Raw genomic sequence first — 27607 nt, 5'->3', positions numbered from 1 at the left:
CACCTGAAGATGACCTTCGTCTTCTTTTTACCTTTTACTCTCTATAGATTTGCATTGTTTACACATTTTGTGTGGTGAACCACGGTGCGTGTGACTAAGCTTATTCACCAATTGTTCATGTCATGTGATTTTGGCACATGACTGTCACACATTAATGTTATTGTCTAATGAAGAGCGGTGCGGTGGAGACGTCACCTCGGCTTTACAGAGAACAATAGATGATCTAGAAATGAATAATAAACCGGGATTACTCAGAGAAGCAGCAAAGAGTCACATTGTCACACTGGAGGAGCTGCTGAACCCCGCAACCCAGGTGGGAGAACAACAAGAGAGCCATTCTTGAGAGAAAAAAAAAAATCATTGCTCACAAGCCCTGTAGGGAAGTGAAAGTTGAGATGAAACCAAAAGTCAACGCGATGTCATGTGTGAAAGAAGGGAATCTGGTCAGAGTTTAGTTTATCGAAGAGAGAACATCACGCCAGACCAAGTTCCATGGGAAAAATTTTATTTATCAATATACTGTAGTTTCCAAACTGGTGGAACGTTGTTTCCATTGTAGCTGGTGCCGACAGGTTACGCTGAGAAGTGGTAGATAAGTGAATGACAAGAAGAAGAAACAAAATAACATTGTGATTCGAACAAAAGGAAAGTAAATTCAACAGGTTTTTGCTTTCACATGCAGATTGAGAGAAAAATAAATCATAATACTGTGGCTTTGAAGAAAAAAAAACCCCAGCAGAAACCACCTTACAGCATCCTTGTGCTAAATTAGGAAGGAGGGGACGACAAAGGAGAAGGGCAGCGGGAGGAGAGGGAACATCTTTAAAACAAAAGACCGCCTGGGAGATAATGAGTGGTGTAAACCAGATGATTTATTGGCGAGCGCGCCACTGTCACGCTTTCATACGTGGCCTCGTTCTTTTCTCCGCTTCTCCTTCTCCCTCCTTCCCTCCTTCCCTGCGACCTTCCCCTTTCCGGCCCTCTGGACTTATAAAAACTGAAATCAGACTCTTCTTTTTGGGACCAACATCTTTTCGCTTTTGGCATCGCCATGGGTGAAGGAGGCTCAAATGGAGCGAAATAACACAGTCTTCATATGCAGAGTTAAGCCGTGCCTCCAACATCATCATTATCATCATCATCATCATCATCATCATTCCAGCAACCTATCCCGTTTCAAAGCCACTCGGTGACAAAGGTTCAGTCTGAAGATGTAAAAATTCCTGTTGAACGGCAACATTAAAAAAAGCAACCCCCCCCCTCTCTGAATCCTAATTTTATTTTATTATTATTAATATTAATATTTTTAAAACACGTGTGGTAACAAAGACTTTTTCGACAATACTGGATGCTGCGTAAAAGACAGCACATGTTGCAATATTCAGTTAAAAGTCTAAAGGAAAAAGAAAATGAAAACAAAAAAAAACAAAGAAATTGCAAGGATTCATACAAAACACACTTTAGAAAGACGGCTATTTACAAACATCCTCCATTACAAAAATCTAATCTTAAATTCTTCTTATGAGCAGTGTTCAGGTGGAAATTAAATCTTAAACTGGGCTCTATCCATATATTTACATTTCTCTGCTTACTCTTTTTTTTTTTTATTATTATTTTTATTTGATTTTTTTTCATAATTCCTCCCGAAATTGAATAACACTAAGCGGTCGCTAGAATGAATGAAAATGAGATATGCTTTGTGGTAATTTGGTAATGACTCCCTAAGCTGGTGTAGATGAATAGAGGCGCGGTGATCCGAAACAAAAATATATGCTCTAGATGAGTTTTGCAGATGGGCGCATGCTGAGTTAAAACACAGGGACACACACACACACACAAAAAAAATCACCGGCAGCTGCTGAGGTTGTTAACTCAAGAGGTTAACGACACGCAAGAGCCACCGGAGTCCTCACCGAGTCTTCAAGCCGGGGTCGCCTTTTAACCCTGCAGCGCCTGTCCGAGGGTGATGTCAGCGCTGGTTGATGATGGGCTGGACTCTGTCGCTGAGTAAACGCTACGCACCCTAACCCTGACCGGAAACAAACCTGGACCCGTCAGTCTGGACGTGTTTGTGTTGGCGTGTGGGCGCAAACAACAGCTTGTCGTCACGTATGGCCCTCCCTATTTCCTTTTTAATATGGCAAGACATGAGTGCCAAATATTGGTACGCTGCAAAACCACAAAACCTTACCAAGTAATTTTGGTGTAGTTTCTAGTGCAAATATCTTAGTGCGCTTGACATAGGACAAAAACGGACTCACAAGCATCGTTTAAGCAAGATGTACGGGCTTGTTTTACGTCAATAATTCCTTAATATTTATGAAAAAATACTAGTTATAAGCTAAATAATCAGCCAGTGAAGCTAGTAATTCTTCATCAATGATAAGAAGTTATGTATTAATTTAAATTAAGCCCATAATTCTCGCTGAAAAGTTGTTTATTATTTAGCCTTATTTCAAATATACCAAGATATTTACCCTAAAAACTAGAACAAAAATGGTAAGATTTTATGTTTTTTTCAGTACATACAAATTGCTGCTTAAAAAGTCAGAATGATTAAAAGTTGCCAGGGAAGCCACTTTTTAAGTCAAGCCTGATGATGAGCGACTAAAAAAGTGGCGTTCCCAAGATCCAGGGGCAATTTTTTCTCCCGTGTTCATTTGGCATGAAAAGTTTTGATGACTTGATCGAACCGTACAGGGTGAGAAGGAGGCGTTCAAAACGCTGTGACTTGCTGGTGTAAAATATGGCCTTCTGTTCGGGGGGAGGTGTTCGCCTACTTTACAGCGCACGCCGCTTTTTACTTCATTCGTTCGTGTCATGCAGATGTGCAGCGGCTGTATGTTTATGACAAGGCAAAAAAAAAAAAGTGACGTTCTATGATCTGATAGAACGTTTTCCTTGGCTTTTCATAAACAGGCAACGAGATCAATGAGGAAGGAGGTGCTCAAAATACGACTTGCTGGTGTAAAATACAAAGTTTTCACTGACATTTTCCTGACTGACTAAACATCGCAGCTTTGCCGATATTTGGCACTAGTGGCTTGCCGTATATCAGACATCATTAGCTTTGACTGCAGTGCTGTATGCTCCATTAGAGGAGATGCTCAGTCCCAAAAAAAGAAAAAAACCTGTCTGTCACAGCAGCAGACGAAACTTGCACACATCCACTGAGTGAAAACTGCAAATATAAGCACAAATAAGCACCTATGTGTGCACACACAAAAACATCCGCCTCTCCCTCCATCTATCTCCCTGCCACTCCACACTCGTGCAGCTGCAGTAAAATCCCGCCTTGCTGCTGTCGCCCTGGGCTGTGTGATAGCTGGGCTGCAGTGTCCTCGCTGAATATTCCACGCAGCATTTTTATTCACAGCACAGCCGGTGAGAGAGGCCTGCGAAAACGAAAGCGCCTCGGCCAGCCCTGCCTCACCCGTTCCCACCTCCATTATCCTCTCAGGTTAAGGCCGAATCACGGGAACAATTTTTCTCCCCTTTGTTCTCCCCCCCCCAATCGGTTGGCGAGAGTGGGCATGAAGATGGCACGTAGATTAGTCACAAGCTGACTCATCTGCAGATGGCGGCCAATTGGAATGTGATGATACTGTATTCCGGCTCTCCGTCCAAACCTATATGTGGGGCATCATACCTCTGTAGGCCAGCCAATCAGGGAGAGCCATCTGACCGACGCCCCTCAAACTAACATTTTTTTTAGATGCTTCAACTGTGGCTCCAGGAGATCAAGCGAACAAATAGCAACCTGCCTGCCTGTCTGAAAGCCGATCCGACGGTAAGATCTCCGATCGGTGCCAACTGGAGCACTCAAGAGTGTTTGTTAGATCTTGTCTGTCTATCAGTCGGCGCATCACCCTCTATTTTTTATTTGTCATGCTTAGGATACAGTATCTCAACGTCAAATCCAATAAAGTCTCCACACTTCTTAGAGAAACCGGTCTGGACATGTCCAACCGCACTCAACGAGGACACACCCTGAAATACACACACACACACAAATGTGTCAGAGCAACGCTGGAGCTCATTTCAACCGAGCAGGAGGGGAGGAATTCCACGTGCGCAACACACACACACACACACACACACCTGCAAACATACACACCTCAACAGCTAAGAGTCCAGGTTAAAGTCCGTCTTAACAGATTATAAGCGGCGAGATGGTATGGGCAGTGAGGGGATGGGAGTCGTTATGACAATGGGTTTAGCTCTATACATTGTGCACTCGTAGGAAAAGTCTAACAAAATACAACTGCTTTGTGAACTTAATCAGGGTTCGAGGAAATCTCCTCCATCAAAAATAGTAAGTAAGGCAAACATCAGAGGTGCGTAAGGGAGAGGAGCACATTTTTCCACACACTGTGTAAAGATACCTGAGCTATCTGGAGAGTTTCCCTGGCCCAGCAACGGCGGGAGGGTGGGGAGGTAGGGCCCCCCACACGAAACGCGCACAGTGGCGCACACGTATACACACGTTGATGTTGGTTTTTTTTCCTTTCTTACTTGCTCACCAGCGGCAACCCCCGCCCTGCCTGCCTGCTTCCCGGCCGGTTGTGTGCTGGGATGGTGTGTTTAATTGGGCGTAGCACAAGCTGTACTTCGGGGAGCCGAGATAAGTTATATCCTGTCCATTAGCAGGGACAGGGAAGCTAAAGGTCCATCTGTTGGTCCAGTCCAGAGTCTCCGGGAGTGGTTGGGGTCGGAGGGGAGATGCATACTGGTGGGGAGGTGAGGGAGGTGAGGGAGGAGAGGAACGACGGTCGGGGTCTCTCATCAGTCAGCTCCCAACCCGCTGGTGACTGCTCAGTACGTGTTTCTCCAGATTTGTGCAGCAGGTGGTACAAATAACAAGGAGGGGGGGTGGCTTCAAGTCCCCGCACTCCCCCCCTCAAAAAAAATTCCAAGGAAAACATTCTTCCTAAGAACGTAAATCAAGCGCTCCTCTCTCCTGGCCGTCGCCGCTGGCTCCCCCGGAGCGCGTCAAACCTTGTAGTAGATGTTGGCAGGGCTCTGCGGCGGCATCTCCTGGACGATGTAGACCGGGTGACCGTAGTCCCCGCTCACCTTCTCGTAGTGGGGGCAGTAGTTGTTCTCTGTCCGCAGGGGGATGATGATGTCGCTGGGCTCGGTGCCGGCCGTGCCGCCGGGCAGCTTGGGGTTGGACAGCGTGCTGAGCGACAGCGCCGACGGGCGGGCCTGCGAGTGCGCGTTTTTCCTGGAGCGCTTGCGCATCTTGATGAGGAGGATGACGAGGAGCAGGATGAGCACGAGGAAGATGATGCATCCGATGGCGATGGAGGAGAACACGGCCACCTTGGAGCTCAAGAAGCCGTCGGTGCTGGAGGAGGATCCGGGATCATCTTGGATCTTGGGGCCTGCAGAGAGAGAGACAGAGAGAGAGAGAGAAAGAGAGAGCTTAAGGAGAGGAAGGTCACCAAAAAGCAGAGATAATTTATTCCTTTTCTGAGCTGCACAGAGGAAAGATTTTTGATGAACGGCAAACTATCATTCAGTTGTTTCCTGATGTACGTCTCTCCTTATTCCATGACTTGGACTTTACAGATTTATGTGAGCAACGCTTAAAGAATTTGATTAAATGAAAAAATCTATTTCACCATATGTTTTGCAAACAAACACATAACAGGGCTGCAAGTAACAAGTAATTAAGTTGTCTATCAATTCTTCTGACAATTAATCAATTAGTAAATTAGTGGACGATTACTTCAATAATCAATTCATCATGATTAATCCGATTAATCGTCTCAGCAGTACAGATAACCCACTAAGTTTTCTGCATTTTATCACTTTACAGTTACAAACTTTAGTGTGTTTTGTTATAGATGCGAAATACTAATAATTCGTTTAGTTATCGATTAATCTATTGATTATTATGATGATTAATCAGATAAAAATAAGCATATCCTGCTGATATTTCCTTTTATTCAATGTTAGAAATATATTTGTTGACTATTTTTGGATTAACCAATTAATAATTGGATAGCAAAAGGTACCTAAAAGGAGATTTTGCTTTTACAGCATTTGAACTGGGTGAAGATAAAACCATGTCACATATTTAACAAAGGTTTTGTTTTTATTTTAAATGCACAAATTATATATATTTTTGTACCTTTTTGGCTTAATTATGGCTCAGAATATGTTGTTCTTTCAGTAGTTGACCTTTTTTTTTTGAGTCTGTATACTCTACTTATGATTACGAAACTAGTGGACGATTATTTCAATAATCGATTCATAATGATTTTTCCGATTAATCGTGTCAGCCCTACACATAATCCCATTATGTTTTCTGCATTTTGTCACATTAAACCTGCAAGCTTTACCATATTTTATAAAGATTTTATATGCTATGCTAACACAAGGCATTGAATAATCAGAAGGTGGATAGAAATGGACCAAAGCAGATTCTGTTTAGGGTGAAAATCTTCCAGCTTTGTAGACGTAGAGACAGAAAAATTCTCCAGTTCCTTTTTTCTTTTCTTTTTTTCTGTAGCTCCAGCTCAGCCAGACAGGATGGAGAGCATCTGTTGCCACAGATCCCTAAATGGATTCAGGTCTGGATTTTGACTGGGTCACTCAAGCACATGGGTATGCTTTGATCTAAATCATTCCAGTTTGCGGCGTCAAACAGTATTTACTGCCTGTATGTCTGAGCAGCCTCACTATTCGTGCTGAAGACGAGCATCCCAACATGACGCTGCCACCGCCATGTTTTGCAAACACTGTACTTCGTGTAAAACTCATAGTTAGCTGAGTTGTGTTCATATTTTGGGATTTTTTTCATAAATATAGACAATATTCAAGTATTGGAACAATTATTAAGGTATATTCAATTTCATTCATCATCTTCTTCACACTGCTTTATTTATTTGCAAACTGCACAAAAAGAAACATCTAATTGCTGTTTTCTCGGATCGCCTCCACGAAGGCCGGATTTGTCGAGTGTACGGCTAATTGTTGCATCAACAGATTCTCCCACCTGAACGGTGCATCTTTCCAGCTCTTTTGACATCTTGGCTGCTTCTCTGATCAAGTCGTCAGTTCAGGTGTGCAATGGTGTCTTTGTAGGTTTGCCAAAATGCTTAAAATCTTAGGATATTGTTGTATAATCTATCCGTTCCATACCCCTTCACAATTATGGAGAACTCTGGTTTTGATCTAGAAGCCTGTGGTCGTAACGTGGAAAAAAGTGAAAAGGCATCAAGGGGATGTGAAGACTTTTTGCAAGGCACTGAGGAGTTGCCGTAAAAAGTGCAGCGTGCATAAAAGCTATCTGTTCTTTGTTTCCTTAATGTTGCATTTTAGCGGAAATATATGGAACGACTGAAGAAAGAGGTCGCATCACCGTTTGCTGGGTTGTGTTGCCAGTTAAATCTAACGTACCCAGAGAACTTTGATTGTTTGCTAGAAGAGACAATGCCTCTTTCCCCCCACCTGTTCCTTGTACTCCTTTATGAGTAACTTTCAAGAAGTCCCTTAGACCTCGCAGCCTCGCATTCATGGTCAGTCTGTCCTGACATGTACAGACCATACTGAATCAACTCTGAGTGCATCCCACTGAGCCCCCTTGATGTAATCTAATTGCATAAGCTCAATCAAAGCAGCCCCCCAAGCACACAGACCCAGTTCCCTCACCAATAAAATCCGAAGTCGACACTCAGCACCACAAAGATTCCCGCTCTGATCTTTTTCCCCTTTTCTTTTTCCTTTTTATTTCGGGGGAGCGATGTGAGCGAGGGGCAAGTTGTTCGACATGTTTTGCGTGTCAGAGGCCAAGCGAGCGATGGAAAAACCAAATGTGGAGGGCACATCTGAACATCTGATTTTATTTTATCCTTTTGCTCGGGGGGTGAGGGGGTGGGGGGTTCAGGATGGGATGGGAAAGGGAATGACTGGCTCCGCCGGTGACTGAAATCCGAGAGGAACCAAATCTGTTTTCCATGTATGCATGCAGCTGCTGCCAAAGACCAGCACTCACCCCCCACACCAACCCCTCGCCTCAGCCATCACTCTTTTACTGTCCGTGACCCCTCCTCACCCTTGACACCCCCGCCGCCCCCCTCTTACTTCCACAGGCACACAAAAGTCTCATACCTCAGGAGCCTGCCAGCCCCGTAATGACTGTGTCTCCACACTCTGCCGGCCCCCGTTTGCACTTAACCATTTATTGATAAGGGGATAATCGTGCCTTGAGCCTCTATCGCAGCCGAACACCGTGATTGAAGGCTACCAATTCTGCTCTTATCGGGAGAAATCGGAGGCTGAGGGAACTTCGTACATTCTGAGAGAGCCGGGGATGGAGGCTGTCAAGAAATTTCATTCCTGAAATATCAGCCCCCTCCACCCCGCCACCACTCGTCCTTCATTCCACCCTCACTTGACATAATAACTGATCCAACAGTGGCAGGCAGGTGAAAAGCCCCAAGAATACAGGGAAAAGTGACATAGGGACATCTTTTTTTTAGAGCAGCTAATATCAAATAAGCAACTATTAAGAAAAGCGCCTCTTATCACATCGGGACAGGCGGAACAGTGTGAACTTTTGAGGGCAGAGGGGGAGTTTGTGGTGCACAAAGTTGTGGAGTAAGTCCAAAAAGTTCCCTGCAAAGCAGCCACTCTTTGGAGAAAAGAAGAAGAAGGAGAAGTGGTTCCTGTGGAGGGAGGCAGTGGTGAAGAAGATGCAGGTAAGAAATAAGAAACAGAGGCAGCTCAGATGAGATAAGCTTATCTTCATTTTGGGCCATACCAAGACAATGAGTGTTCTCAAACGGCCGGAGGCGCCTGAATGCATGACATACATGTAAAACCCCTTTAAAAGACTGTTAAAATACAAATAAATATCAGTGTCTGCATTCAATAAGTATGTCTTAGAGGGGCAGTTTTGTGTAAAATCAACGTTTTTGAGCTTCACATCAAGTTAAGATGTTATTCCCTCATCAAAAACGCACCTGGATTCTTCCATGCATGCTTGAAAAAAATACTTTAATCTCCATGGCAACCATTCAGTGGAAAATGCCTGGTTGGACCCAGCGCCCGCTTTGGCCTGCAAAGGTTCCAAGCTTCTGCCTCACAGATCACCCCTCCCCCACGACTCCACTCCTTCAGACTAGCCACCAGCAATTAGCAAACGCCTGATGGAACTACGAATCTGCTGAGATTATTATATGAGCTACTTCCCAGTGCGGCGCTGGTAAAACTTTGTTAAAGAGTTAATAGAGGAGCCATGTTGTGATGACTTTCTGAAGGCGATGTTTCAGAAAGGGCAGGAGTTTTTAAAGAGACAGAGACCCAGTTTCAAGGCATTATATTAGGAAGTAAAATTTCATGGACTATAAGCTGATATCAAGTAAGGCTGAGTATGAAATACTGCCACCTGCAGGTGAGAGTTAGCACTTAAAGCCAATGTTTTTACACTTTACACAGAAAATTAGAAATACCCTCAAAACTAAGCATTAGCTCGAAAAAATGCGGGGATTTGTTGATTTTGTGAGATTTTCCGCGACCTCAAAAAATGTGGAGTGACTGGTCGATGTCAACAGATAGCAACTGCTTTGATTAGACTGATTTAAGTGCCTCTCTAATGAGATTTAAGGCAGGTAATGTAATAAAAAGGTCTGTCGTCAAGTCTCCCAGCATGCAGCACACTCCCCGTGTGACTCAGGGCGAGCTGTTTGTTTAGGGTGTGGTTTTATGTCTTTTCATCACAACCTGCATTTTGGAGAGTTTCACTCTATCCTGTCAGCAACTCTGGCTTTGCAAACACTCCAGCCTGCTGAGTTAAGAGTTGCCTGAAGCGTGTCAGAGCCATATGAGGAATAGCATACTTTGAAAGGCTAAACTATTATTTTTAATTTTCTCCCTGGAGACCGAATGTGATGAATTACTAGCGCAGGCTTCAGGATGTAGGTATTCTGTTTGAAAGGTTTTTTGATTTTTTTTCTTTTACGTTTGCTCGCTAAGCTGAATGATGTCATGTATTTATGACAGAAGTGAACAGATGAAGGGGAAACAGTTAAAAATGAGAGCGGCAGCCGAGATATCCGTGGTAACGGTTGGGAGGACCTGCCGGGATCCGACGCTCAGGTGGAAGAATCCGTTGCCACAGCAACTAGATATGCACGTCATAAATCTGGCCTGCATAGAGGAGTGGCTAAATGAAAGCTAAAATATTCAGCATATGATTTGCAACAACACGTGAAAGAGTAGAAATAAGGGTGGTGGCAGTATTATGATGTGGGGAGATGTTAACTGGGAAAAGGAAGTTACTCATGGGAAGCAGACATGTTTAAATCTGCAAAAGGAAAGCGATGTCAAACTGGGGCAGAGGTTCAAATTTCAGCAGAACAACAAACCCTGAAAAACAAAAAAACAGCTTGTGCTGAAAACAATGTAAATCTAGTAGTAGACAGAATTTAGCCCTTTGGAGTCATATTAAGCCAAATTAAGTCTGGTCTTAGTTAAATCTTGTTGCATTTCTGACTCACCAATGAAGTCATAGAGCAATGCTTCATGGGCTCTTATGTCTTTAAGGAAGCTCTTCTTACCCCTGGTTGACATATTTATCTACGGAAGTGAATTAAAGTTTCATTTTGATATGCACAAACACTGATTGCCTTTTGTTGCTTGAAAGAAAACCCTAAATAGGACGTTCATCGCTAGAGACGATGAAATGTTTTCAACTTGTCTTACGTCTCCAACTCAAAATTAGATCTGATTAGGGCTGAGACGATTAATGCGATTAATCGTCAATCAATTTAGCAATCAGTAAATCATTCACTGGAGTATACGGACTCAAAAATATATCTTTTCTGAAAGAACAACACCGTCAGAGCAGTAATCAATACACAACATATGTAGAATTTACATTTAAGATAAAGAAAAACACCTCTGTATGTAAATTTGTTCCACCAAGAGCTCCTCAAGTGGCATAGTTTTAGCATAACCTGGATTAAATTCGGTAATTGTCGGATTAAGCGCCTTTTGCTTCACTGTACGGATGTTAAGTCGAGACAAAGGGAGTGAGTTTTTCACATGTTGATGTTGACAAGTCTTTCTTTAGCTACAGATGCAGATACAAAGAATAAAGTGTGCATGAATGCTATGTTATTGCATTTTGGGCAACAAAAGACTTATTTTTTTTATTTAAAGGAATTGAGTTATTTGCATTTCTTATGTATTTCGAATATTGTATAAAAAGGCTTAAGTGGTTAAGTGAAAAATGTGCAAAATGTTCACTTTTTTTCAGATCAATTCATCAATCGTCAGAATAATTGATAGAATAATTGACAGTCTACAATAACGATTACAATAATCAGTAGTTTCAGTTCAGATCTGGGGGCAGAAGGTGGGTGACCAATACTCTGATACAGGATCAGGGGATTCCTGCAGTAAAACATGGTAGTGGCAGCATCATGTTGTGGGCACTGACGAGAGGACAGTACCCAAAGACTTGATACAGGCAGAGAAACAATTATATGGTTTAGATTAACACATACTCGTGTGTCAGTAAGGCCTAGTCAAAGTCCAGCAACAAATCCAGCCAAGAATCCGTGAAAATGTGTCGCCGTGGACGCTCTCCATCCAATCTGACCCAACTGGAGTTACTCAGCTCAGAAAAATGGGCAAATATTTCAGTTCCTTGACAGCGAAAGCTAATGGCTGGGGTGTGTGTGACTGCGCTCACCAGGGATTCCTGGCATCACAGGCCCAGTCTTACTCGGGTCGGGCAGACCGGAACTGCTGGTCTCTGGTATTGAGTTGTCCTCCGGGGTTTCCGGAGCCTCCGGGTTCGCTGCGTCTGGGTCTGTGGGAAAACAGAGAAGAAAAGGAAAAGAAAGAGAGAGAGAGAGAGAGAACACAAAAAAAAGTCAGCCTTGGAAAGCCGCATGCGATGAATTACAATGACTTGTTCCTCTGCTACAGCAAAGGATTATGCTTATTATCTTTTGATATATCTTTTATACACAGAGACGGTTATCTTCGCCTGTGTCGAAACTGTGTCAGAAGGGAAGATGAAAGCAGGAAAAAAAGAGAGGAAGGTTTTGGTGGGGGGTGTAGGGGGGATTTGCGAACGGCTGTGAAACACGCACATATCCCTGTCCTGTTGTAAAAAAAAAAAAAAAAAGTGAGCTCACATCTACATCAGCAGCTCCTTCAGCAAACACTCAGACAGGCATTTCCAACACCGACACACTCATGAGAGCCTCCCACACACACACACACACCCACACACACACACACACACACACACACACACACACACACACACCCGCCCACCCCTACACACACACACACAAACACACACCTTCAATATACTTACAATACACTCAGGCCTGGCAGAATGGGGGTAAAGTAGTTATATATTAACTTTTTATTGTTTTACATTATTCATCACGTTAAAAGGCCATAATATGCCTTATTTATTGCCCTGGCTTTAACTCTGCTAGAAGAGGCACACTTCACAGGGGGCAGGGGGGGAGTGGGGGTAATAAGAGGACCAGAAAAAAGGACGTTGTGGTAGATGAGGAGAGAAGAAGAAGGAGAAGGAGAAGAGGAGGGGCGGGATTGTATGAGCTCTGAGGGGAGCGCAGAGGAAACAGACAGTTTATCTGACTGTCTGTTGTGATTTCAGCACACACACTTTGAATGCTTGGCTGCAGCAAACAGTGGAGGGTCTTCCAGCGGGGTTTTTCTTCTTCTTTTTTTTTTTTACAAGGGGTAGAAGACAGTCAGACACTATTAAAAGATGGATTCCACAGGAGTCCATCAGATATTTCTGCCACGCCGCGGACCTTATCTGCATCTGCCCCAAGGCCCACTCAGAGGGCTGTGAGGAGAGAGAGAGAGAGAGAGAAAGAGGAGGGGGCAGAAAAAGGGGGCTCGTGGGGAGGCAATTTGTATTCGAGTCCCCCGTGGGAAGTGTGTGTGGCCAAGCACGGGCGGATGATAGGAAGGGGGCCAGTCATTCTGGCAGGAAATTTTCTATTTCCAAGCAATTATGGCTAAATCCTGAGTCGAAATGAGAAATGATTTGGGTGTGGATGGGAAGATAAAAAAAAAGGAATTGAACTATGGTGTCTCTTTCTTCTTCTTCTTCTTTTTTTATGCTGTTGCATGGGATGGTGGAGGCTCCTCTGCAGCTCCATCTTCTCCATGTCCCGACCGCAGCCTCAGCTCGGCGCTGCTGCAATCAGCGCCGAACTTAGCCGTGAGCTGTTGTGCCTTGTCAATAATTGATGAGAGAAAGACAGGAGTGAGAAGTGGGAACATTCACGCATGACAGAAAGGCGGAGGGGTGGAGGTGGGGGGTTATGCGTGCGGACAGCACTGATCTGACTCACTACGAAGCGCGCACGCGCCCAGGCACTGAGCATGTGCATGCCGCGGCCTAATGTTCTGACCCCCCCCTTTTTTTTTTTTTTTTCCCTGTGCGTGCTGTTTGACATTTTTCTTAGCTAGGCAGACAAGCAACTAACTCAGAAGTGCCAAGCTACCAAAAGGAGGGGAGAGGCTGAGGGGAGGAGGGGAGACGATGATGATGGAGTGACAGAGCGGAGAGACAGGGATGTCGGGAGACGTAGATGGAGGGAAAAACACGAGGAGGGAGAGATGCATGCGTGGCAGTGAGTCAACATATTTCTAATGAGGAAGGTGACATGGGAGAGAGGCTGCTGAACAGCAGAGGATTTATAAATGATGAGCTTCCCATTCAGGCACTTTCTCGTCCTTTTTAGTGTTTGCTTTTTTGGGGGGGGGGTTTGCAGAAAAGAAAAACAACAGCAAAAAAATATATACCCAGACATTTAAATAAGTGACATAAACAGCATGATTTTTACCATTTAATGCGATACACCAACGCATGTTTGTGCGCAACGGTGAATTGGAACCAAGGCTAATGCAGGGTTTTCGATCATTTACAAAGAAATCTTTGAAGTTTGGTGTGCAGATGTTATTCTGGCCCCCTCATCTGCTACAAAAAATAGCATTACATTTCAGCTTTCAAGTTTTCTTTTTTCTAAGGGTTTTCTAGGAATTGGTCACCGTTACTCAATGGTGACTGGACAGGAAATACACACCAAAAACACAAAATCTAAAAGTATTTTTGCCCAGATTCAAGAGCAAATATGTCTGTACTCCTGAAATAAGACAAAACTAGTCTACAAGTAATTTTTCAGCAAGATATTAGATGGTGCTTTAAGTCAATAATCTCTTCAAAATGGTGAAAAAGTTTCAGTTCACCTGGTAGATTATTTCACTCATAAAGTGGGAACAATGTCTTATTATAAGTGAGAAAAAATCTGGAACCTGACCTAAAATCAGCTCCTATATCTTGCTTAAAAGTTACTTGCGAGATAGTTTTCTTTCATTTCAAGAGTACTAAAGTATTTACGCTGGAAACTAGACAAACCTACTTGGTAGGATTTTGTGTTTTTGCAGTGTATGACCCAAAACCAGGAATAGGACCGAGGAGAACCAGATTGAGGACTTTGGCCTCTACAAACTGAGTTTTGAACAATCTGCATTTCTCTCACAATTATGCACTACTTATTTATTTTTTTCCCCCCCTGTCAAATCACCAAACATCGAAGCTTCCTTGACGTCAAAATGCTAAAAAGACAAATACTGGCAAACACACATGCATCATAAATGTGTCTCTAAAAGAATCGGTGCACATTTTATACTGGAATCAATCTCCAAAGTACACAGCACAATGTGCAGAAAGATTGGAAGCGGACTCAGGAGAGAGGGGCGGGGGATGGAGGGCGATCTTGGCGAGCAGAAGGCACTGAGCTGCGGAGACGGAGGATGTTTGAATCGAACACACAATAACATCTGGGGTCAGAACCGAGCGGGGCTTTGGTTTTTATTGTGTTTGCTAAGACAAAACACAGTGTGGCTGCAGAAGGAAGCGCCTCGGGGGGGGAGTGAATAATGTCTGTTTTCATTATTGATTAGTCTAGTGAGGGTTTTTATGTGTAATTTTAGAGAAGAGACGAAAAAAATATGCAGAAATATTGCCCTGAGGCGCGACTTTTTTAAGTTTCATCAAATAGCTAATAAAAGAGAGAAAAGCCTCAACTACCAGAACTCTCTCTTAAAATATGCATTTTATTTATATATATTATTTGTTAATGTTTTATCTGTACTAACACTGCATTAAAAAGAGAATGCTAGCAGAAAGGAAGTGCAGCCGCTCGTAAAGTGGAAATAGTGAGGAAAAGTCCCCTGAAATGCATAATGTCAAAGTACTTTCTTATATGCCACCTATTCTGTGTTAAAGTAGGCCCTCATTCTGGGAATTATATTTGACATTTTCAGCACTTTCTGCACTTACAGCAGCCAGCTGAACAGCAAGAGTAGGGTAAAGAAAAATCCAAACTCTTACATGTGGAGGATGGCCACCCTTGAAACTTATTGGAAGAAAAAACAACAACAAAACAATCTCTTAAAAGAAGCCAAATCAACGCCCTGCTTCTAATAGCCCAGTGGGCTGGACAGGCGCATTACGCATCCCAGCCCCAGAAACCGACTTTTTGAAAGTAGCGGCAGCTTGCATCTTTCCAAAAAAGGGTTTTTAGGGCACATCAACTGTGAGTGACAGCTCCGGCGGGGGAGCGTTTTTGGGTAACGAACGCACGGCTCTGCCGAAGTTGAGGAACAGCCGGGAGCCACGGCAGCAGACCCCGACTGAGAGGAACTTTCCTGGAAGTTTCCTCGAAAACGAGCCCCCTCACCCCCACGAACCCATTTCGTTTTCAGCTCCTGTTAGCCAGAGAATATGGAACTGTTTCTCCTTGATAGCTCTATGTTGCCCCGCCTGTGCTCACGCAGCGTTGTTGTCAGCCCCCGCCACGCAAGAGTCGCAATCCCAGGCCATCGGCTGCTCAAAATGACCTACATGGAGAGCAGACGCAGAGGCTGTCTGTCTCTGAGATAGCTGTGGGTATTTTTTTCAACGCATCTGCTGAATTTGTTCCCGCTCAAACCTTGCTAGCATCAGCAGCTTGTTAGTTTCTACTCCCCCACATTCTGCACAGGATACAATGTTGTCATCTCACTCTCTGGCACATCCACAGATTCCCACACACGCTTCATTTTCAATTTTTTTAATTTTTTTTTAAAGTGTCTCTTCAGTTTATTTCTGATTCAGTGAGATCCAACTCTTAGTCTGGAATCGGATCGTCGTGGTGGGCAGATGTTCCTCTTACTGTCTGTTTGGGTCAAAACAAACCCCTCTGACTGTTTACACAGCAACACATCTGTGTACTGTACTCTGTCAAAGCCGGGATGTAGAGGTCCGGATCGCGAAGCGGAGCAGCGTGGAAAAGAAAAATGCGTGATGCGAACCAAATGCCGCGTCCAAGAATATCTAAACAAAACTTGCCTGTTTACCTCCAGCGTTTTTAAGATGACGTACGCCCCGGGCCGCGCACTTACGTGGAAAATTTCAAACACGCGTTCGCAGGGCGAGAATCACAGCCGAGGAACATCAGAGGGCAACTCCTGCAACTTGGAAGTGGAGTTATTCCACGCAAGTCATCAGTCATTTGTTTGTTATTTCTTTTCTATACAACTTGCGCGTGCTATTCATTGGTATATGAGAGTCATTCAACGTGTCTCGATTCCCCCCGTGGGGCTGGGTGGGCAACGTGGATACGATCATCTGTCATAATACGGCCCTATGTAATCGTATATCGCGGCGTACACAGCGGCGGCCCGTTTTCCATCAGTGCAACTCGAAACTTTACATCCAAAATTCCTGGCCAGGAATTCGATGGCGAGCTAATCGGTTCACTTCATCACGCTGCAGAGCTGCAGAAATTGAACAGCGCGGTGCATGCAGGGGTCCTGAGTAGTGGTCGCTTCCCACAAACAGAAACCCCCACGAGTAAACCGATAATTATCGTCTCTCACTTTTAATTATGATCAAGCAGTTTTACCGCACTTGACATCTGTGAGTTACACTGTGAGCTGCTTCGTTTTTGGTTAAAGTTTCTGTTTTTCTTAGAAGTCTGGCTGCATGGAGTTTCCATGTTCTGCTTGTTCAAGCATTAGTTCTCTCCAGGTACTCCATCTTCCTCCTGCAGTCCAAAAACATGGCTGTTGGGTTAATTAGTAACTCCAAATTGTCTTTAAAGTACATAATTTTTGATACAAGTGTGTAGAACGACGTTCAAATAAATATTTTAATACAAAAGAGCAAAATTACGCTGAAATATTTTGAAAAGGGTAACTTTAATTTAAAAACATTAAATAGGTGGGGGGAAAATCTGCCATATTTGTTTGTCAAATTTGGCACATCACACCAGGGAGAGACATTACTTTTACTTTTCTCTGTCACTAAAAGTTTTTAATTAACAGACCATGGAAAATATTGAATAACTGCAGAAGTCAAGTTATCTAAGGTGCTCTTCAAAATAGGAAAATCTAGAAAACATGCCATTCCAGGACGGTAATGTGAAATGTGTGTTCCTAAGTCAGGAAATGGCTACATGAAAGTAACTACTTGTCTAAACTTGTCTATCTAGACCAGGGGTGGGCAATCCTGGTCCTCGAGGGCCGGTGTCCTGCAACTCTTAGATGTCTCCCTGGTCCAACACACTTGAATCCAACAGCTGAATCACCTCAACGAGTGCAGTCAAGTTCTCCAGAGTCCTGCTAATGACCTCATTATTTGACTCAGGTGTGTGGAAGTAGAGATGCATCTAAAAGTTGCAGGAGACCGGCCCTCGAGGCCTGGAGTTGCCCACCCCTGATCTAGACTGTCAGTGCAATAATTAAAAGGCTTAAAGGCAACTGAGGTAAACATGGCTAGACAAGGACCCATATTTATCTCACTGCCACACTCAGGAGGAAGAATATCTCCAAAGCAGGGAATTAGTTACATCCTAGAGCCATAAAGTCTCCACAGTTAGTTAAAGGGTTTTGAACATATCTTTACCAAATCTTGCCAATAATTGTAGAAGATCCTGTAGTTATTGAGAAAAAAAAATCTTATAAAGAATTCATGAAACCCAAAGTGGTCCTTGAACTTTATATGAAGATGAATTACCTTGGTTTTGTAATTGTAATATCTGAGTTTCTGCTCATTTGTATAATATTTGATATGGATTTATTCATGAACACTTTACCTATCTCCACTTCGGAGTAGATAAATCCAATTGACTGTGACACTATCATCAGATAATATGAGCAAAAAGCTCAGAAAGCAGTTAATTGTAAAAATATTGTAAGCGAGACACATTTCAGCTGCCTCATTTATGAGCCAATTATAAAATCTCAAAATGAACAATGAATTAGAGAAGGAAAAAACATGGATTCTTTGTTTCTCCAATCTTCCTCCGGACTCTGGTACTTTGATTTTCCAAATAAAAAAATAATGCACTTCTTTTTTTTCTTCTTTACTTTCATGTGAAAAGATAAATTTGAACCACTAAGCAGTGGTTCTGTCCTTTCTCTCCTTAACCCAGTGAAGACGGTTCTGACATTGCCACTGGTTCAGGAGTACTAACACGAGGAATGTGACAGTTTAAGTCTTCATTCTGAAAATTTGTCCGTCATAGTTTTTGAAGCTCTGACATTAAACACCACCCACACTTTGTGAATCTCCCCCAAATTCTTGAATTTTCTTTGCTACATAATGCTGTGATTATCCCAGTTGATTGTGCACCCTTTTCTACAGTTATTTCTTTCCCTCAGATCTCTAATAATTGTATGCTTGGAAACACACCACTGTGAGCAGCCAGCTTCTTTAGAAATAGTCTGAAAAAAAGCCATGAGCTTTAAGTGACATTCATCAAAATTAACAGATATCAACAGAAATAAATGCTTAAACTACTTCACTATATTACAGAAATGAATTTCACATTTTAGTTTTACTTTCTGAATTGAACTGCCAATTAATTGATTTCAGACGTTCAAATTTATTGTAATGCATTCGTACATCCCGGACGAGCCCCCACTGATTGAAAAATATGGCTGAATGTTGCCAATGAAAGAGAAATATCAACTCATATAACACCAAGAATGAGTGAGACGTGTCAGAGGGTGCAGATAATTTGGGTAATGGCATTTATGGTTGTTATTACATTTATGAATAACACAGTACACTGTAAAAGGAACCAGCTAACTAATTAGATTAATTATGTAACCTTACAGAAATTGGCTTTATAGCTTTCTGCCCTCCTACTCATAAGGGCTATGGCATAAGCTATAATATCACTGTAATTGCCATGTAATGACTTCAATTCTAAAACCCACACTTCTATTTTGACAGAAGGGCAACACAGTTTGACAGAAATCAAACTGTCTGTTTTTCAAAACACTTCAAAAATTTGATGAAAGTATTTCTTTAACATCAAAAGCCTGTCAACTTCATTATTTTATTCAAATTTAAATGTGATATAGAGGTCGGTAACAATTTTGAAAGAAAAATTGGAGAAAGCCTGCTGGCAAGTGTATTACGCAGAGCAGCTTTACAGTTCCAGAGATCGCGTCTCGTCGGACGCTGCTGGCGGACATAGTCACGACAGGCACACACGGCGTTAAATGGAAATGTCACACCAAAGTGAAACATGGCTTCAAGGCAGCAGCGCTTTTCTTTGTGTTCTACATGTGAGGTGAGCGCACATTTACCTTGCCCGACTTTCATGATGACTTTCATGGCTCGGCTCTTGCACACGCCTCCCTCGCGGTTCTCCAGGCCCTCGATGGTGCCGTTGGAGGTTGCTGGAGGGCAGAGGTGCGGGGGGTGGGATGGAGGAGGCAGGGTGAAGGGAAGGGTGAAGGGAAGAAGGAAAGCAGAAGAAAGAGGAGAGATGATGACACGTTGGTTAATGAGCACGTCCATAACGCACAGAACTAATCAATATTTACGACAAGCTCTGATTAGCTGTTCCAGTGATTAGCAGTTCTCACCCTCAATCAGTGGCCAGCCCTTCTCAACGCCACCTCTTATTAACATAAGATAGTGAAGTCAAATGAAAAGGAACAACATTACAGTCCACTGAGGTGGCGAAGAGGAACTTGGTCAGACCTCAAACAGTGTGTGCGAGTTTGTGTGTGTTTTCTGTTTAGTTTAGCAGTGAGGCACGGCTGCGAAAGCTCCAGCTGCCTGCTCAGTCCTTCGAGCAGCTAACTCCCTCTGGGCCACATGTGTCACCACTTGCTGGTAGTGCAGCGAGCTAAATGCCTCGCTCAAAGTTCTTGCTGCATCCATTTCGAAATTAGTGCACGGACACGCGGAGTGTCTCTGCTCGTTTCAAAGCCCAGCTCTGATCCGGCCGAGGAAGGAGAGTTTAGGGGTCCGGCGTTGTTTATCCAATGTCACGGTCTCTTCACGCGCCGCGACACAATTGGCTGTCTATTTTCAGGCCCATGATAATGACCCGGGGAGACAGAGTGTGACTCCGACCTTAGCACTGAGCAGTTAAGCACGAGGCTGTATATGTGTGTGCGTTGGGACATGAGACGATTGGCTCTAAGTTTGGAATTCCCCAAATGATCTCCATGTCCGCTTACTCTGCTACTTTCCTTCCTCTCAATTGCTTTTGTTTCTCTTCCCCGCCTTATCCATCTAGGTCTCAAATCATTCCACTTTTTATATATACATATCTGCAATGTCTGCCTCTCCCCTCCCTTTCCCTCCCTCTTAACTCAATAACCATCTCCCAGGGTGATTGCTTCAGATGGCACCATCATTATGATGACATTGTCTTGGAGAGGATGCTTATCTAATGACAGCACAAAGAGAAGCAAACTTGGCTACTGGGCAGAGGAAAGAGGGGAGGGGATGTGGGTCCAAACAATGCCCGACAAACACTGGAATACTTACTGGCATGGCTGAATCAATGATTCTATATAAGATTACTTGCTATAAACTCCTGTATCAAGCTGTTGAAATGTGGCTGTGGAGCTACGGAAAAACACACACACGCACAAGAAAAGAAAGGCTCATCTAGTTTATTCATGTCCTGTCATTCCTAAGTGTTATTAATGCTGACATTTTGTCACCTCCCCCCATCCCGAGGGATTCCAGCCTTTTTACTTCAGAGAAATTGAACAAAACGAAATAATGAACAGCACTAATATTGTGTTACGCTATCAGATGGCGCTCGGCCTCTAAATTACGAGGGCAAGCACAACATTTTGCTAGCGTAGCCGGAGTGCGTGATAATTTGCGAGGCTCACTGTGATAACATCTTGTCAGGAGCTCTTTGCCGAAATCAACCAAGCCCCCGTTTCCCCCCCTTAAATTCTGGTGTAGACTCAACACAGCTGAGTGAAGCGGACACTGAAATATACAGGAGGGGCCGGGACAACTAAGTGCCGTGCACGAACAGAACAACATTTCAAATTTATGTGCAGCATCAATGTGAACGAGCACTCCAGGCTTAGAGAGCCCGGTGAGTTATCTACATCCTATAATGTATAAAAGCTGCGGCATTATTTCTTTTAAGTAAATGTTAAGTAGCTTTACCTAAACAATACATCAAACTAAATTTGTTGGATGAGATTTGGTATGTCTGTAAGATTTTAAACAGCTGTGAGTCACTAAAGTGTTTTATCTGAATGAGCATTAAAAGACAGCTTCAGTTTTTTACATGTATTTAATTTACAATAAAAAGTGAACCTAGAGCAGGATGTTCATCACAAAAACTGACACAATTTTCAAGTTTTACCAGACATTACCAGGAAATTTAGCTTTATTGTGAAAAATTTGAGTCAAGTGATAATTTATTAGCAAGAAAATGACAATAACCCTGGCCAAGGAATTGTTGAATAAAAACAATACAGAATCTGAGATTTTTTGGTGATATAAACCACCAAACAGGACTCTTGCATATTTCTTATTACAAAATTCTGCACTTTTCTAGACTTCAGCTAAAAGATATTTGTGCATTTGATTTATATGAATATTGTTTGAATCACATTATTTTCAAATTACATGCAGCCCAAGTCCTGGATATAACCACTGAAGCCGTGGTAACAGGTATAAAGTAAGAATTGAAAATGGCGGGAAGGAAATACTTTTTTAGTAAACTAAGTTCTTTGGCAAGAGTCGGTTTATTATTTTTATTATTTTGGCCTGAATCTAGGTTGTTTTTATCCCAGCAGTGTAACCAACCAGCCGTGACTTGTTTAAAGCGATCATCCAATGACAGAGAGGTGAACAGGCCTGCCCCCGGTTGTGATAGACCGGGTGCTGATACAAGCACTATAACCTGATCTGTGATTTTACACCCAGTTTCCTCTCCTCTTTCCATTTTTTTTCTCCGTTTCCAGGGGAAAGTTACACCAGAAAAAAAAAAAAGTAGAACCTCTTTGAAGCTCAAGCTCAAAGGCGCTTGAATAATCTCACTAAGAGTGAATTTTATATCCACTCAGGGAGAGCAAATCTTCTCAGTGTTAACTTACTCCTGTCGTCTAAATTAACCATTCCTTCAGGCTGGCTGAATGGGGCCTCTGCATCGCTGATGTGGCATAATGATAAGTTGGCCCTTTGAGGCTCCTGTTTAGCCCAACGACTGAAAGGGAGCTGGATTTATAAAGATGATCGCTTCACATGTTGTTTGCATTCAGACCATGTACAACGTCACATAATTCAAGCCATTACTGTACCGCTGGAACTTCATAATCTGATTAACTGTGTCCGATCATAACCACATTTCCTTCTGCGAATCCATCGTTTAAGCGCTGCTCAAGATGGAAATCAACTGCAGGAACCAACTGTTGCGCGCACTCAAAAAATGCGCTGCAAATCTTCAAACGGACCTGGAGACTCTGCCTCGGCTGACTTCGGTTTACTCACATCTATCGTGTCAAGAGATCACGCTAAAACTGTGCCAGCTACGTTTGTCAAACTCCCTAACCCCACTCGACAACAAGGACGCACTGCCAGATTTTTTTTTTTTCATTTTTTTTTTTTTTTGGTACTTTAATCTAAAAGCCTCTCACTCCATCTTCTCTTCCTCTCTTTCAATTTTTCCCTCGTCTCTCTCTCTCTCTCTCGTTTCATCCCCGAGCGCTGACGTTAATCCAAATCTGGATTTCCAGATATTAAAAGGCCAAAAGTCATGACGCGTCTTGGAGGGAGGAAAGTGGGGAATTGGGTCTTCCTGTGTGTCTCGGCAGAGATAAAAACACAAGGGAGGGATGAAGGAATGACAGGACGAAGAACAAAGACAGGACCGGTCCGCCGCTAATGATTGAGTGGAACAAACTCAGCGGTCCAGAATACCCAAAAGAAGTGGTCATTGCATGAAGGAATGCTGCGTTTTTGAAAGAAAGCGGCTGGCTCCATAAGAGGGGGTTTGTGTGATTTAAGACCCTCTTTGTGGGTGTGGATCGTTGGCCACAGAGTGACTAGTGGGAGAACAAAAGATCTACAGCTGCTGAAGTCATAAGAGAAACCAGGTGCCAAATGTTGATGTTGGGAAATATCTACAGTACAACTACGTGAGCCAAGAGCAAAGCTCCTGTTCCAGTGCTACATATGTTCTTCTACTGTATTTTTACCTACAAGAAAACATATTAAAGGAGGTTGTTTTAAAGTAAAGTTCTGTTGAAACATTGTAAGTCAATGATATTGTACCTGCAGTAGTTAACTCGTGTAGTATAAATTCAGATTCGTTGGTAGTGGAGCCTGAAGCCAGTAGCTAAGCCCCATGAGCAAAATTTCAAAAGATGATGATGCCTTTCTTCTAATTAATGTGAAAAAGTGCAAGAAAAGCCAAAAGTGAAAATTCTGCTGCATAAAGACATCTACAGATGTCTAAATCTGGCTGAAAAGGGGGAGTGAGGTTGATCCACTGTGCAAACTGATTTTAAACATCTTTGTTCAGGCTAAATTTAGACGTGTGGGTTAAAAAGAAGTCAAATTTTCATCATATTTTTCAGGGTTGAATAAAGGCGTCCTAAAAACCCCACACTGATGTTGATGTTTGGTGGGAAGTCTGACAGGAGAAAAAGCAAACTTCCACACTCTTAAAGCAACTCCAGGCTTAAACGCAGCTGTTTATGCTAACTGTGTTTTGCTAGTTTTTTGGTCCACATCAGAGTTCATGCAAGTATTCACACCTCCCCAAATGAACCAGAGTTTCCAGGCAAATGAATTAGCGTTTGAATAAAGCAGCCTAAACAAGGGTGGTGCGAACAAATGGACTTTTTGTCTTGGTCCGATCCAAACTAGTCGTTAGCTTTAGCCTCTGCGACAAACCAACTTGGATTTATGCTAAGTAACAATACAAAAAGAGTTGCCTCTTCGACAGAGGGCTATGAAAATCCCAGAAATGTCCATTTTAACATTCATATTCGAGTGGAGACCTTCACAATCGACTAAAGAAACCCAGATTTCGCAAGGACATTTGGGGTGGAGAGGAAGGACTGCTCCCCACGGCGCTCTGGGGAGAGTAGTGGGAGACATGTTGCGGGATACTGGCGCTGAGTGGTCCAGACAACATATGCTAAGGCTAGAGCGCGGTGCAGCGGTCTATATTTATTCTCAGGTCTGCTAAATGAGGTCACTCAGGTGGTCCTGCTGAATACATCCCCACACCCGCCCCATATCCATCATGAATCATCTACTGCTTATTATTCCTGTTCGGCCCAGGAGAAGTGGGGACGAGGGGAGAGAGGAGGGGAAGCTTTCACACAGAGCAATAGGCTCAGTGTGGAGCTAGCCGCGGCGTGCACGTTTGCGTGCGCAACATCTGCCCAGAGCACAAGCGCGGGGATGGATACAGCCCAAGTGACAGACAGAGAGCAGGTTGTTTAATGAGAATGTGGATGAGAGGTGACATTCATTGGCTGCCTCTCACCCACAGCATTCAGACTCCCTCTCAGAAGAGCAAAAGCAGGGAAAACGGTAGGCGCGGTAACCACCGCCAATAATGTCTACATTTCCCCCCCAAAAAGAGAAATGGGAGATAAATACATAAGCGGGCAACAACCACCATCGGATCACTCTCGGTTAGCGTCAAGGCGGGAAGAAGAAAACGCCGCCACCGCGCAGAGCCGCTTCATTGCGCTTTTTGAGCAAAGCAGGGCACCAAACGACACACTCCATTCCAGTCAGTGTGTTTACGTATCAAACAGAGCATCGCAATAAAAATGTCCATTTCTCAGAGCTGCGATTTCCCTATCTGGGTTTTTGTTTACATTAGTCGGGCAGAACTGAAGTGCTGAGAAGCAAAAGAGAGCCTATTTGCACAAAATATTTCAATCCTGAACGAGCACAGGGAGGGTTAGATTAGGTTTATGTGCCTGATTCCAGAGATAACCCTCCCCGGCAGACCTGGCGCGCGCACAGGGGAAGCATGCGCACCCACATACACACAGACACCCCCCCCACGCACACCCCCACCCCCACACACACATGTGGACGAAAAAACACATACAGACCGGGGTTGACAGACTGGAATAATACTGGGGGGATCTGGATGTTTGCACTTTGAACCTTTTCTAATCCTGAGTATTAGGGCATGGCTAAAGCCTGATTATAGTGGAATGAAATGGATCTAAATAGATGTCCCAGCCCATCACACTTCCATTTCTTTTGTCCCAGAAATAGGAATGGAAATCAGTAATCAACCTCCAGCCCTCCCGCTCGCCGTCTCTCTCCCACGTAGCCTCGTCTGTAGGTTTGGCATCAGCCAAGAAGATTCGTTTAGACTTTTTTTATCATCTGAGATGAGTTGAGCGCTCTCGGCTTGGCTGATGCTCTTCCTCTCCTCTCTGCCTCATGCTTCTATGTCGTAATAGAACCTGGCAGACAATATAAAATTGTCACAGCTTCAACGCTTGACACGCAAATTTCTTTATGCTAGTTTGTATATCCAATATTGAATTTGGGTCAGAACAAATGTGGTTTTGAGTAATGAGGGTGGACACAGCTGATTTTCTCATCTCTCTCTGCTGCTCTGCTGCCTTTCTTTTTTCGTGGGGGGGGGAAGGTCGCTTAAAGCTTCGCCACGCGGTATCTCTGATGTTACCGCGTGCCGTCTGCTCCCAGGAGCCGCTTGGCCGCGGTGTAACGGTAAGCAGGGTAAGGGGTCAAGGTTTGCAGCGCTTAGCTGCCCGGCGTGAATGCAACTGTTGCTCTGCTCCCCTGCGTCACTCCACAGCCAGAGGGGGAGCTCCTCTCCCACATCCCGATTAGTCTGCACCATCTCACTCACACACACACACACACACACACACACCGGCTCACATTTTGTCTTGTTACAAACATCGTTGTATTTCGAAAGGCATTTTTCAACGATACAGAGGATAATTCCTAAGTGGATGTATGCTTGGGATTGGATTAATAGGTTATTTTTACATTTTTCTTTGCAGCCCCTCTCCCCTTTACTCTGATATCTCTAAATAAAAACAAGCGTCAGTGCAGTACAACTGTGTGTACTTGTTATCTCACCGTAACCGCATCGCTTCGGTGGAAGGCCTTTTGTTAGGGAATAGTAGCGAGCAAACGCCATCGTGAAGAACAAGGAACACAGCAAACAGCCAGGGGAGGATGTTTTAGAGGTCAGGTTAAAAACCAATATCCCAAAATATATTACACAGCACTGCTTACTCCATTAAGGGAAAACAGAGAGAGTATGGAGCAGCTGTAGCCACCCAAACTGACAGGCTAGGACAGGGTGTCCAAACCTTTTGTCTCTTGGACCAAAATTGTCGAGTCGAGAGGATGTGAGGGCCAGAAAGATGTCACAGATTTAATAAACACTTGTACGATGATGTTTTGTTTTTGTTTTTTTAAACTGACCCGATGATGTAATTGTGTAATTAAACAAATGAAACAGTCGGATTTTTCTGTTGTTGTTGGAAGGAAATGTGTAAACTATCGTAGAGCCAAAACTTGAGGTTTTTTTTTTTGTTTTGTATTTATTTTATTCTCTCTCTTTTTTTGCAGATTTACCTTATTAAAAGAAACATTTGTCAAGTGTTTATTAAAATGTAGTCAGCTTGGAGCAGTGTAAGCTGGGCCTGGGGCCACTCTGTGTTTGGAGCTGGACACATTTTGTCCTTGCAAAAGAATGCAAAAATGTGCAGTTATGTAAAGATTAGTACTTTGTATTTGAATAAGATTTCGGTTTGTTTCTAATCTTTCTGCCCCAATTAAAAATTTTAAAAAGCTTCCACCTGGATCAAACTGGAGTAAATAACCTGTATTAATCTGTTGTAAGGGGTCACACTTTGGACACCACTTTAAGCAAAGTAGTCAGGGCCTTGCTGTCTTATACATCAAAAATAATATGTAAGGCTGGAAATTAATGTTAGACATCAACTTGAACACTCTGTTCCCATGGTGATAGATGGTGGTGGCAGCATCATGCTATGGGGATACTCCTAACCAGAAGGCGATCCTGGAAGTCAGGCAGTCAGAGTGTAATGGGGTGGTTTAGATTTAATTATATTCACATCCAACAATGTCCCAGTCAAAGTCCACACCTCAGATCCAACTGAGAATCTGTTCTCCATCCAGCCTGACTGAAGCTACCTTACAGGTGCGACTGCAGACTAAAGATGGTCCTAGAAATAGACTAAAAAAATTTGACTTCTATTATTAAAGAAATTCTTT

The 27607-nt window shown here is 43.4% G+C and overlaps 1 protein-coding gene across 1 annotated transcript in view; it reads right to left on the bottom strand.

The window, feature by feature from the left end:
• Positions 1 to 484: 484 nt before the first annotated feature.
• efnb1 (ephrin-B1) overlaps positions 485 to 27607 on the bottom strand; it is an 80451-nt gene continuing 53328 nt past the window's right edge. The window contains exons 3-5 of the mRNA XM_028008297.1: positions 19663 to 19755; positions 11711 to 11830; positions 485 to 5387 (exon numbers count right to left, since the gene is read on the bottom strand). Of these exons, the coding sequence (XP_027864098.1) occupies positions 4993 to 5387; positions 11711 to 11830; positions 19663 to 19755 (608 nt within the window). The 3' untranslated portion in view covers positions 485 to 4992. The remainder of the gene's footprint in view (positions 5388 to 11710; positions 11831 to 19662; positions 19756 to 27607) is intronic.

The sequence above is a fragment of the Xiphophorus couchianus genome, chromosome 23 (assembly GCF_001444195.1).
Source record: "Xiphophorus couchianus chromosome 23, X_couchianus-1.0, whole genome shotgun sequence".
Classification (NCBI taxonomy): Eukaryota; Metazoa; Chordata; class Actinopteri; order Cyprinodontiformes; family Poeciliidae; genus Xiphophorus; species Xiphophorus couchianus.
The sequence above is the reverse complement of the archived record's forward strand: the minus strand, read 5'-3'. Positions and strand labels throughout refer to the sequence as shown.